This window comes from Diuraphis noxia, unplaced genomic scaffold (genome assembly GCF_037042655.1).
Source record: "Diuraphis noxia isolate RWA-SAM2 unplaced genomic scaffold, SU_Dnox_SAM2 contig0002, whole genome shotgun sequence".
NCBI classification, from domain to species: Eukaryota; Metazoa; Arthropoda; class Insecta; order Hemiptera; family Aphididae; genus Diuraphis; species Diuraphis noxia.
Genome location: NW_028301712.1, coordinates 9,740,237 through 9,754,661, shown reverse-complemented (window position 1 = coordinate 9,754,661; position 14,425 = coordinate 9,740,237). Strand labels below are relative to the sequence as shown.

Genomic DNA, 14,425 nt, shown 5'->3' with positions numbered 1-14,425 from the left:
AGGAAGGCATTAATAACGTTAAATGTCGTTTCGCTAATTACAGGTAATATAATCAAATGTAAATATAATAAAATAATAACATCGTATAATTAATGAATTATGAAACTCTAATTATAGAAACACACTCTCGTTATTTTTGAAAACCTGAGTTTCCTTAAAGAAACAACATCATATTATATTATGCATATAAAATATAATTTAAAAGACTATATTTTGTAATAAAAAAAATATATCATATATGATACACCCACCATCGTTACTATTTCAAATGTTTGGACCTCATTATATGTTTTTTTTAAACTAAATTTTTAACAATAAACACTCATTTAATAATGTGATCTGTGGCATGGTGTGGCGTCGTCGCGCCGTTGTCTGTCGACTGTCTTCAGTCACTGAGGTGTGCTGAAAGTCAGCACCAGCTGGTTCTACTAATTTTCAGAAGATTGACCACCCGAGTTCATAGTGATAAATCCTTGCCACACATAAACGTATTTGTACCAACCGAAACCACTAAAATAGAAAATAGTTGCCGGGTTCAATTTTAATAAAAAAAAAAAAATGTCATTATTCATCATAAATAAAATTTTATTTAACACTTATAATTATTAGATTTGCTTTTTTGCTAAAACACTATTCAAATCTTAGCTGATTGGAATTAGAGTTATTATTTTTTTACATGTTTAATATGTGATTTTACTAGAAAAATAACAGTGCACATAAACAAATAAATCCTCGGCTATCGAGTGTAATATGACTAGTTATATTTTCAATATAACTTAAAATTATATTTTCGTCGCGATATAAAGTAGACTCGACATTGATAAATCATTAACATATCGATTTGCTATGTGAGTAGATTTTAATGATAATATGTAAATACAGTAATATAATATTAAGTCTCATTACGAGGAATAGGTACCTCTGGTACTTATTATATTATAATTTATAAGAATGGATTTCACGTAAACTGAAAGATAATAGATAACATTGTGGATTATATTCGTAAGTCATATTATCATACAAGTCGTTTATTTAAACTAATTACCTTCATACATAGTTAACCTAACCTAACCTAACCTAACATCTTTAGTTCAGGAAAATTAAACAAAAACATTAAACCGTAGTTCTCATTATACTATTAAAAACATAAATTTGAATTTTTTATAGCTAGAATTATTTTTATGTAGTTATACCTTTTTATCATACTCATTATTGGAAGTATTTTCCTTGGTTTGTCTTATAGTGAATATAAAATTACTAGTCAATCTTCTTTTTTGAATATTTTGTAACTCTTATTTTCAAGGTATATATTTTTTGGACCCTGTGACGTACAGCTATAGAAAGAACATTACGTCTGCAGTATCTAATTAACGCCTAGCTGATTCCTCTTTAGTTTTCAGTATATTTTTTATATCTCCATTGTTGAAGGTGAGGCATAAGATTGCTATTTCTAATCATTTTCTATTATTTCATCTCAACATACATAAGAAATAAAGTGATGGAGATTTTTGAATAGGTAAATTTTGCTGCAATTTATTTACTGTTAAAATATAAAATATTCTTATAATATTATATTTTGATTTCGGATGGGCTATTATTTTCTTTCTGATCACGCATACAAACTTGGCTTTAATAACTCCCCTCTTTGTACAATGCACATAACTGAAAACGTCTGTGATCTCTCTCATTTACTATTTGAGTGTCCATCTTTAAATTTTCAGCGTTTGTCTCTGATCAATCATCTAAATTCTCTTAATATCCCCCCTAATCTCCCACCTATGCTAAATATTAAATCTGAAACGGCTGTTAAAATAATAATTAACTTAATATTGGAAGCTGGTTTCGGATTTAATCTTGTTAATATTATTTTTGTACATTTTTTCCTCTTTTTACTATTTTAATTTAATATGTATTGTTTTTTTCTTCCAGTGTTTGTTATAAACTTGTTTAGTATATTTGTATATTGTAGATTTTTATAATTGTTGAGCTGTCAAAGTCTCTGACTAAAATCTAATACAAAAAAAAAATTATATTTTAAAGGAAAAAAAATATAAATTTAAAATTGTAATAATAATATTATCAAAATATAAATTATTCCCAACATCATTGTCTATTTAATTTTAAAACGTATCATGAGTGTTTTTGAGTTTTCACATGATTTAAGCGTATATTAAAGTTTTTAATCAATATTTAGAAGTTTTGTAACAAATAAAGCGTCATTTTAACTTACATAGTTTTAATGTATATGTAGTAATACGTTATATGTATATATATATATATATATATAATATTATAACAATATACAATTAACTAATTAATTATAATAACCACCTTATAAAGTTTAAACAAGAGGAAAGGAGCAGATGCACAGATAGATAATAATACATTTTAGAATTTTCTCCCCACCTTAGAATGTTCGTGAACTTTAAATTGATATAATCACTCGGTGATAATTAATTAGGTACTAAAGAGTTTACATGATATTCGATTTATATAAAAATAATAAGTCATAACTGATGTTAATTATTTTTCTATCTCCTATAGTTATAATTTATAATTAACGTAATTCAGCATTAAAATGAATTGTATCTGTCCAATTAAATGGAAAAACCATTTAACCAGAGAAAAATAAGAATATTTTATAATTAAGGAACATGATCACAGCACTGGCAAGGGACAATAATTTTTATCCGTCGTTACACAGTTGGTGCGTTAGTAAAAACCCATGGATTACATTAAAACACAATTTAAATATCTGTTATAAAAATATATAAAAGAAGCACATCCATTTAAAAAAGTGACAAATTGGGTAAAAAATACACACCTAGTCAACATCTATTTTTTTATACCATTTTATCTTCATATTTTTTTTTTCATATACATATAAAAACCAAAGACTTTTGGTACCTCGTGACTATTTTATCAGAGTTTTATTTAAATTTTAAAAATCTATGTATCCATACACAATACACATAACATCATAATGTGCAAGCAGCAAGTAATCACAATAAATTCTAAATAACAGTCGTAGGGTCGTTTTAGAGGAATCTGCTTATATATCATATAAATAGGTAACCAAAACCAACGCCCTCAATTCGTAATCTTAGGCAAATGAAAACGTTTATCATCGTTTAGGTAAAGGGGGGAATTAACCTAGCTGAATGTAACATAATATAAGTAAATGAAACTAGCTTCGAAGTGCACTACACGACTTTCTACACTCTCAAACAGCGACTACAAAAAGGTTCGATCTTGAATCGTTGGTAACATATGTGCAGATCAGCGGCTATTATTTTCCTCTAAGAGCGACTAACGGAAAATATTAAGGTTGCCAGATCGTAATCAACGTAAATCCACGTGAATGGTGATCGGCTTATCACATATCGACCTTGGTATAAACTTTAAAGTTCCATCCAAAGTAGCTTAGGGGAATGGTGATGAAATTTTTTTCATCCGTGAGTCCGTGTTAACACTGTAGTGTCTACTAGTGTGGCGAAACTTCAGCAGAAAAATCGCTATATACACGCGTATCATGAATATTTTTTTCATCATAATTTCCCGCCCTAATAAACGAGTTGGTCGTTTCCAAAAGGGTGTCGATTACCACCTGAGGGCGAGGGCCTTGCTTCAAGATAAGATGCAAATAACTTTGTTTATATTATTCATAATATACTTCCTTTAGCGATGGACACTTAATCCTGTGACCGTCGCTGGCATTATTAAAAATGTATCATATTTTGTAGGTAAACGTATACATGACTTACTAAATAATATGAAACATTAGCCTTCTGGGCTGTTTTGTTGAAAGTGAATGACAACGATCTGGTTAATTATATCACTTTCTCTGTTTATTTTCACATAAATATTTATAATTATATACAGTATATGGGACCGATTCGCTAACGCGGCAGCCAGGCTTGAGAGCGGGCTGCCGGATACGACGAGCTGGAAAGCTCTGCCCTATCCACAGGTTAGGATCATATATTATATACATGCAACATACAATCAGGGTATGGGGCCGACCACGGTCAGTGTCTAGCTATGAAGTGACTGCTATCGTGAATATGACCCGGTAAGGCAAGCTCTCAAAAGCGGCCGTGGGTGAATCGGGGAGAACAACCGTGCATTGCGTTGCCTGTGGTTCGTGAACCGTCTGATGATTTTATCTGGCCCGTTGACTGTGTCGTCGACTCGTACGGAAAGAGTGTGGCGATGCCCGTATGGGTTGCTCACGGTCCGTACGAGGAATGTTCGTTCGGTGTTCTTGCCGACATTTCTTCGGACTCGGGCTGGTCGTCGTGTCGCTTCGGTGTTCCTTCTTCTCTTCTTTTCTTCGTACTGGCTGACAATATGTTCCGGTAGAAGAAATTATGTTGATTGAAGAAGAAAAGTGACTATAGTCGGAAAACGACCGGTATATAACCCGTGCGCCGTACCGACTAGTAAACTATCGTGTGTGCCGGCGTGATGTTTGTGTTTCCCGTCGGTACGGATTTGTGTGCTGTTAACTGGGTTTTCCGGTTATAGTCATGGGGAGGGTCTCATTATATTAGTCCTGATCTTCCCTATCCATGGCAGTATTTGTAAAGTTGTTAGCGTAGTTGAAGAAACTTATATTTTGTAATATAGCTCTGATTACTGTGATTTCTTGAATGGCGTGTTCTAATTGGTTGATATTGTGTAATCCTGATAAGGACTGTTTTAGTGAATGATGTACTGTTACAAATAGTATAATATATCATATTATATAAGGTATATGATAATAGTATATAAAACGTACAACCATTCGAGATCGAGCACTATGCCAAACTCTATAATATACTATAGACATAGGTAGTTTTATGTATGTTAATAAAATGTACTTGAAGCGCATAATCTGCCTTTACTAGCTGGCTTAATTATTTTATCGAGTTCAATGCAATTATAACATTTAATATCATGTTTTATTGATAAATCCACTATTAATCATAATTTATAAAATATAGTTAGCTACAAAAAATGTCCAATCCTACGAGTATAGCAGCTTAACTCATCAACCGATAAATAATTCCCGTGTGAAAACCCGTTGAACATAAATTTGAAAATCTGTGAATGCAGTTCATCGGAAAATATTTCAGAAATCCTTATTACGAGCTTAGCCATGTTAGATTATATTATAATTATGTGTAGGTATATTTTTTTCTACCTTATTTTTTTCTCACTTTATTTCACGTATTTACAATGTACGATGACACTCTGGATCTTTCTACAAAATTCTATAACTTTCTTTTCCAGAATCATTGCAATAAAAAAATATCGGGGGACTTCATTGAGATAAAAACTAACCTATCCTTTAAGTTGGACCAAATAACACACAGTGTAAAAAATTTATTTAAGATCAGTGCAGTAGTTTCAGAGTTCATCCCAAACAAACATTGTGACACGAGATTTTTATATATAGGGTGTTTCATTAAGAACGCGGGATTTAACCTTATTATAACTTAAATAAAAAAAATTATATCAACATGTAGTATATATATTCTCCGATTTAAGTGTGGAATATGATATCTGGCATATGTGCACCTCGGCTTCGCTGACAAGCTTTTGGGCGGATCACGAAATTTGATATCACTTGCTGACATATCTCCGGATCGCATCATGGTCACCCCATGGTCACAGAATATAATTATTTTGTCCCATGGTTACAGACAGAGCCGGAGAGTTCAATATAACAATTATAAAAGAAACAAGTCAGCCAATACACAACACAAAAATGCCAGACAAATTATATCCGACGTTCTAAATGAAACACCCTATAATATAAGAATGATCTATCATAAATATTTACTTATAATAAAATTATAAAGGCATATAAATTTGCAAATCAAAATATAATCAATAAATTAGGTTTTAGTATGGGAATTTATTGAAATAAATCATTAATTTATCTTTGAACTAAATATTCCACTATTCCATTATTCAACGCGTTAACAAAAAAAATGTCAAACTCGTTGGAGAATAAAAATAATATCCCGTTTTACATTTTAGTCATTTGTTATAATCCATAGTTTAGAGGTACAAAATAAAGCTACTATAACTCCATGCACTTTATATTATAATCTACTGTTTATAAAAAACTGACATGAATATAATGTTTTCATCGTGAAAACCCATTTATCTTTTTGTCGCATTAGTTAAATTTGAGCATAGCAAAGTAATGAAGCAATTATTGGCTTTGCTATTTATTTTTTCGTAAACATCATATTTTTGTGAAAAGCTTATAACATGATTTAAATATTCACCACGTAGTGAAATAAAATGAACCAGAAATTAAACGTTTGTTTTTCTGTTAAAATGACAAAATAAGAATTACCAAATTAGTTCTTGAAAAAAAAAAACATTAAAATGTTACAATAATTGTGACTACAAACATTTAAACATAAATATTGAAATACATATGAATAAATAATAATTCGTTCAATATTTTCAAATAAACTTGTACTTAAACTTTTCTGCTTTAAATTATGAAATGTTGAGTACAGTTTCTAACTAAAAACTTTAAACTTGATAATGTTATCCACTAAAGAAATAAAACAAGCCGATCTCTGACTGAAACGAAAAAATCTGTTTATTCGTTAGTGAAGTTTCTCAAGTATTTTAACTATAAAATGTTTTATAGAAGAACAGACTTAATATTGCAAACAACCATAAAAAAACCCAGCTCTAACATGCAATCATGAAAAGTAATTGATTATATTTTTTTAAGATTTGTAAACAATTATTTACATAATATTATGTGAAAAAAAAACATCAATACAAATAGCAAAAGTTATTTGATTGTGAAGTTTGAGTGTTTAACTAAATTATTTTGTTAAATGAAAACATTTGGGTATAAAATGGTGGTATAAAACATTATCATAATATACCTTTTTATGTACTTGATAAATAATAAGTAAGAAGTAAGTATTTTAAATAAAATATTTATAATAATATTAATAACTAGTGCAGTTAAAAAAAAATTAGAAATAAAACAAATTAAGTTAAATAAAAAACACGATATAGCTATATATATGGATAATACACTTAAAAATAGATCTAAAAATTAGCTAAATTATATAGTGATAAACCATGGTTAATAAATATATTAACATAGTATATTTCTTCTAGAACGTTGGAAGCAATGTTTAAATAAAACTATAACTGTGGCTTGGCATGGCGAAATTATTGCAATCTTCTACAAAACGTAATTTGAGTGTATAGCAGATGCTACTAGTTCCCTGACGGGTGACCAGCCGAGTTTTAAATGGTAAAAACCTTGCCACACATACCTACACGTGTTCGAAACCAACCTTCCCATAACTGCCAAAAATAATATATTTTAAAACTATGTTCAATTATTGATAAACAAAGATGTATTATAGTGTTTATAATTTATATACGCGTATGGTATCAATAAAATAAGAAAAGTTTTATGATCACGTTTTCCTAAATATTTAATTTCTTTTTTAAAATTCACTTTTACTGTTGTTAGTTTCAGTTATATTTTGATGACGGTAAATTTATTGATGTGATTACAAAACATGACATACACTCAGAATATTAGTTTACATTACATTTAAAAACTATAAATTACAACTATATTTAAAATATAGTTTGAAGTAGGATTTATGTGGTTATAAATAATAAAACTTCACATGAAAATTACGAAGTGTAAAATCCCATTGTTTATTTTGCCCTTTGCTATTAGGTCCCAACGCAATATAGTACCTAACTACAAGGAATATGTTTGTATTAGGCAATGTTACAATGTTATTTGGTATGTAATTTTATTAAGATATTTAAAAACCAAATATAATTTATGTACGGTCTCTTATTACAAAAAGCTTGAGAAATGTTTCCATTTCTATATAACAATAATCGTTAAAAAGTACATACCTAGCCTATTTATTCCTATAAAGTATTTATATTATTTTTCTTAATTTTCAAAACTCGTAGAAAATTAAAACACTCAAGTATTCAAATATAAGAACTTTTCTTTGTAAAACGTTTGAACAAAGAACTGAAACAACTCCTTATTTTAATTTTTTTAGTATGCTATATTTTAGACTTCAGTCTTTTTAAAATCCGTACTAAACATAGGTACATGAAACTTCTTATAATAACGTTTTATAGGTTAATTAGACTGTTTCAGTAGAATTCCTAAACATTTCAAGTGAAACGTATCTGTTAGAATAGAAATTGGCTTAGAAAAACCTATTTTTGTTTTTAGAAAGTTGTAAAAAAAACAACTTTATCCAGTATCGCATATAAATGCTTTCAAACTATATGTAATTCGGCAACAGGACCCTGAGGGCCAGGTCACTAGTTTAAGTGATTGATCCAAAAGATTTTCCCGAGGCACAAAATACCACCTCACACGTGTAAAGTTTAAGCCTTTATACTTGTTCAGATCTATTTTCTTTTATTTTAGATTCCGACTTGAAATTCACAATTGATTTTTTTTCTAAAAACCCTTTTTTTGCGTCGGTATAAAAATAAACTACTCTATAGATTGAAAATTAAACATAAATTGTATTTTAAAGTGCTATTTTTTATATTTCTCTGTTTTTCAAAAAAAAAATTTAGAGAAATTATAATTGTTAAAACAGTTATTTTATTGCAATTGTTATCTAAAAACTAGGCATTGTGATAAATATGAATAATATTGAGTTATAACATTTATCGTTTTCCTCTATAACTTTTAAAGCCAAAACATATAAAAAGAATATACGTACCTATCATCATAATAAATAATATTGACTTCAAAGAAAAATACAGCTATTGCTATAAAACATGTATGTTGAAAAATATAACGTTGAAATGTATTTAAGATTCAATACATTTCCAGCCTCCAAGTTATGTTCTATTTTTAGTAAAGCACCTCCTGAATGCTCACATTCATTATGATGGACATATGTCCAAAATGTTAATATTATAAATGTGTAAGAACTATACTGTAAATAGGTACTACAAATTTTTTTCGTATAGTTTTATTTCCATATTTCATACACACTCAAACGATAATATTTTACATTTTTACACGTATAATGTGTATAACCATATATGCATATTTTTTATACTCATCTCTCAGAAATATAAAATAAATCCAACGCAATTTTATAACACAATATAAACTTTATGCTTTTGTGAGATTTTGCAAAAGCTTATTAAAATGTTCGATTTAACAATAAGTAGTTTTATTCAAATATTTTAAATATTGTTTTTAATAATTATATTTTCATAAAACAAAATTAGATTTTTTTTTAAATTAGATTTACATGTATTGAATATGTATGTGCATAGGTAGGTAGGTATTTTGAATAATTAACAAACAACATTTTTGCAGCGAGTAGTACATTTGAACTTTAAATACAAATATATTCTCTGATTAAGGGGGTGTAGTGGCCGGGCGGATTAAGACGTCGATTACGACTCACGTTTTCCCCCCAATGACCTATGTTGCCGCAAGTTAACAAATAAAAAAAAATTCTCTGATTAACTGCTTTAAAAATATACAAAATAAAAAAAGATATGGACATTAATCATGCATTAACTCATACTCTATGTTGGCTACTACTTTTATCGAGTATTTACAGTCAACCCGATTATACAGTGCTTGCATAATTTTCGATACAATATTATATATTATGGAGGTATGTTTACGGGACAACAGACCTTTAATTTGAATTGTTTAACCACACAAATGTTTGTATTGATGCCATGCATTTAAAATTGTCTAACTTGAAATCCACGGTGAATATTTTTATTGTCAATCCTGATTGGTACAAAATAATGTATTTTAGAGTACCATTTAACATATATTACTAATAGTGACTATTGAAGCTATTTATTCAAAATATAAATAAAAAATATTATTAATTATACATGTTTATATTTAATTGAATCTAAAAACATAAATATTAATTTTCGTTTACTTGCTAAGGATTATTAAAGTAAGTCTTTTATAATTTTAAGAACAAAATCTATTATCAATAAAACTATGACATAGTACGAAAATCTAAAGATCTGAAAACTCGATTTTTAACAAAAAAGCATTAATTTCAAAATAAATCTCATATATCGTACAACGCATTTTTGACCAAACATCAGAACTGTCCATTTTGAAAGCTAACCCTCGGCTTATAAATGGATACTGATATATCTTACAGTTTTCAAAAATAATGTACCGTGGTAATCTCATGTTCATCAATGATTATCTAAGGACTACCACACTACCGTATGATTTAAACATTAAATACCACGTTTGGTTATCTTATATTATATATATATTTCTAAAATAAAGCCAAGAGAATATAATTATTATATCTTCTAGTGATTTGAAAAACTATTCACTGTTATAAACAAAAAATTCACACAGAGTTGAGTTTATATACGTGACAAATTATAAATCCCTTAGAATCCAAATTCGTACCTTCAGTTTACTTATCAGGGAATTTTTCGTCATTACAACGAAAAACTCAACAACACACACCTGAAAGTTGCTATAAATAGTTACCATTCTTATAAAACATTCATCCATTTTTTATTTTACTCTCGTCAATAATTTTTATTTTATGTAACAAACTTTAAAATAAATAACCTAACTTTTAATGCCTTATAAAATTTGTGTTATGTTATGAAATATCTAACAGTTTATTTACTATAAGTATTAAAGGTAACGAATTCATATATATTAATATTTCACTGCAATTCGATAGGTTCTGAACAAAGTAATAAATGTATGTGTGTATTGATATTACAATGACTCATGTTGTTGTTTTTTTGTGTTTGTCATCGCATTCATCACATTTAGAAAGAGTAAAAATGGATTTTATATAGCAGCATTTTATTTTGGTTGGAAAGTTAATTTAGTTGTTACTTTGGGGAGGGGGGAGGGGCTAATAATTCTTTACTGTATTTTGATAATCTTTGAGTTATTTAATGGTAGGTATAACGAAGTTTCGATTTTTAATTTTTAATTTTTTAAACTAATGTTGATTGCTTGAAAAAAAATTGATTCTCCACAAGTTTTCCTACATTTAACAGAAAAAAAGTTTACGGAAAGTCAAATAAATTTGCTGTAGATATTAGTTCAAACTTGAACGAAAATAGATATTAAATGAAGAATAACGATTAAAACTATTTTTTATAATTTCAAAATATTATTTGTAGGTACATGAAACTTTTAAAGTAGCTATATTATTATATTTTATATAGATAGTGACATTTTTAAATGCAACTTTTTTAGAAAAAATTAATTCAACCTTAAGTAGTCTATAGTACTAATGCCTAAAATTAAAATTAGTATTAGCTTAATCACAATAATAATATCATAAAACATACTTGGTTATCACTAAATATTAAGGTTTTTTTAGGCTTGCTGTATAACTTAGCTCAGAATTGTTATTTATATACAACGATTTTGTATCATTGAATTCAAATTTAACAAATCCATTACGCTCTAGATACTTAATGTATGGAAGAACGTTACTTACACAGTTTTCCACTTGTTTGACATTTGTTACATCATTAATTAGGTAAAAAAAAAAACGCCTCAGTATGAATTCTTCTTCAACTAGGTAATTGAAAAAATATTATTGAACTTAAATGTTGACACCATAATTTATATATTTCATATAGTTATGTACTAATGTGTCAGTAACGAGTGAAACCTATTCTAAAGAAAGATTACACGTAAAAATGTAAAAACAAAAAAAAATGTTCATAGAATATAATATGCATATATTATTATATTATACAGTTACGATACAGTTTAAAAATCATTATTGTTTATGACATATCTCCATTATAACTTTAAATATTTGACATTGTCTTCATATTAAATCAGCGATTCGGAATATCATTTAGAAAATAATGAACTTGAAGTAATATTTGTTTTAATAACTCATTGATCTATATTTTATAAAATAAATAGATAAAAATACAACCACATCCACATGAGTTGTAAGGTAATTTCAAGTTTCTATTACAATTTATTATTCAAATAAATAAATACAATTATTTTTTTTTTTTTTTTTATTTATTGCATTAAAGTTGAAGCTTCGATAGTTAAATAGGAATATTGACTTGTACACAGTTGTACTACATACTTAAATTTCTTAAACTAAATCGTGCAATTTAATAAATTTCATAAATATTAAATATTTTAAATAGAATCTCCGTTGGTGTCAAGAGAAATATTATTTATTTCAAAAATACAATTTGCATTTTACTTAACATATACCTATGTATACATTTAATATTATTTTTATTGTATAAACCTTTTTTTTTCTGAACAAACAAAGAAAACATGATAAAATAAAACATTTTTGTGAGAGAATTATTTTTTTCAAACATGCTATATTATGATAATTGTTGCTGTTGTTATTTTACAAAAAAAAGATAATTATAATATAATATACTAAAATAAAACTAATTTAAAATATATATATATATATATATACGTATATACATATATACATATCTCTTAATGTATGTTATAAAATCTTTTATTTAAATATTATTATAAATTAATGTCTATATAAATATTTAATTTAATAGGAGGTTATTATAAAGTTTAGGTAGATTTAAAGATTAATATTAACAAACAATTATTCTGGACGATTATACAATTTCTAAAGTTAATTTGACTTCAAAATTAATTTTTCAAAAACTCAAGGCCATTTGATAAACAATATAAACAACCAAACAATAAACACACATTTTCATGCCACTTAACTTAAATTCGTAAAAATAGAATATATTAATTATATTATTAATTTTTATTGGATGTGAATATTTTCTATTAATATTGATGTGCTATAAACTTATAACAGCCAGATTGAAAATATATGGCATTTATTATTTTAATATATATATATATATATTTATTTTTTTTTTGTCACTGAAATAGATAGGTACAATTATTATAATTATTAGATACCAATTAATAATTATTTCATTTGAAACTAATGTAAATTTATATAATTAACGCAGTTGAAGTACCTCCGATGGGAGGCCTCTTCCAACAGCCTCTTCTGTCTGTTTTGTACTAATTTATCAATTAAGCTTATTGCTCAATAATGTAACAGATAGCATAATATAGAATTTTGTTTAAAAAAAAATAAAAAATAAATATAATTAATGGAGATTTCAAACAAAATTTATGAAAATAACTGACTATTTATTTTGTTACCTCCACTTGTAAAAAAACTTGTGGAATGAATTCAGTCAATTCTACCAAAATCACGGTATCTAAGTTTGTTTACAAAATATTTTATTATGTACGTAAAATGAAAAATACTATTCAGATGATCATTAAATTATTACATAGAACAAGTATTTAAAAAAAATAAATGAATATGTGTTTTTTTTTTCTAGAATTTTGAATGGCCGATATCAAAACGCTTAGAAAACGACGATGTGCTCATCGTGCAACTACTCAGCCATCAACGACACCAGTGCGACAAAACTTTAGGGTATTACACTTTGCAAATGGACAAGGTGGTGGTCGAAGAGCACGTTCATTTAGTAGATTCGTTCTCAGATATAAACGACCGAGCTCTTCCGGTAAGTCTAAAAGCGTTAGTTTTAATATCCAGGTATAATACATTAATACCTATGTGTATATAGAATATATAGATACTTTATTATAATTATTGTAAATAATTTAAGTTTTGATCTTATGGTAATTTCCGGTTTTACAATGACATATTTTACCCACCACCATTTGACAATTCTCTCATAAATGTGTGGCCGGATATGAGGTTATGACGTGTAGCATAAATCCCATTTTACTTTTTATCCATATTTATATCTTATACAGTTTTTAACAGTCATTACAAATTTTAATTTTCGAGTACCAATCCGTATTGATGAACTTTGTTTCTGCCTTCTTCATTATATAAATCATCACTATAAAATGTTATTTTTATTATTCATCGGCACGAAATGAATTCATTCAAGTACTATTCATACAATAGTAATTTCTTATTTAAATCCCTGGAATATGCGTCTTTGTCTCTGACACGAGTGCTTTAACTATTCCATCTATTGTCATGTTATACTTAGAGTTATAATGTACATGCATACATTTTACACGGCATGCTGAAATTTAAAACGATTGCGCGTAATAATGACTTTCTTTGTCAATGTAATTCATTTTTAATCGATATTTACATATCCAATTATAAGTACTTTCATTATTCTATCGATTTTTATTGAGTAAAAAAAGTGAAAAAAAAATGTATTTTAATGCACATATAAGCTATATTCAACAATGATATAATATTTTGATATCCATTTATAAACTTGTATTTTATTCTATTTTTAAAAATATATCAAGTCTACGTTTATATTATTATAATAATGTACGAGTACATATCTATTAATTTAATGTGTTTATAAT

General features: G+C 27.2%; 1 protein-coding gene across 3 annotated transcripts in view; it reads left to right on the top strand.

Moving 5' to 3' along the window:
* LOC107170636 (ferlin family C2 domain-containing myoferlin misfire) overlaps positions 1-14,425 on the top strand; it is a 158,114-nt gene that overhangs the window by 71,681 nt on the left and 72,008 nt on the right. For all 3 annotated transcript variants that reach the window (XM_089220312.1, XM_089220310.1, XM_089220311.1), the window contains exon 3: positions 13,399-13,587. In XM_089220312.1, coding sequence (XP_089076438.1) covers positions 13,399-13,587 — 189 coding nt within the window. The remainder of the gene's footprint in view (positions 1-13,398; positions 13,588-14,425) is intronic.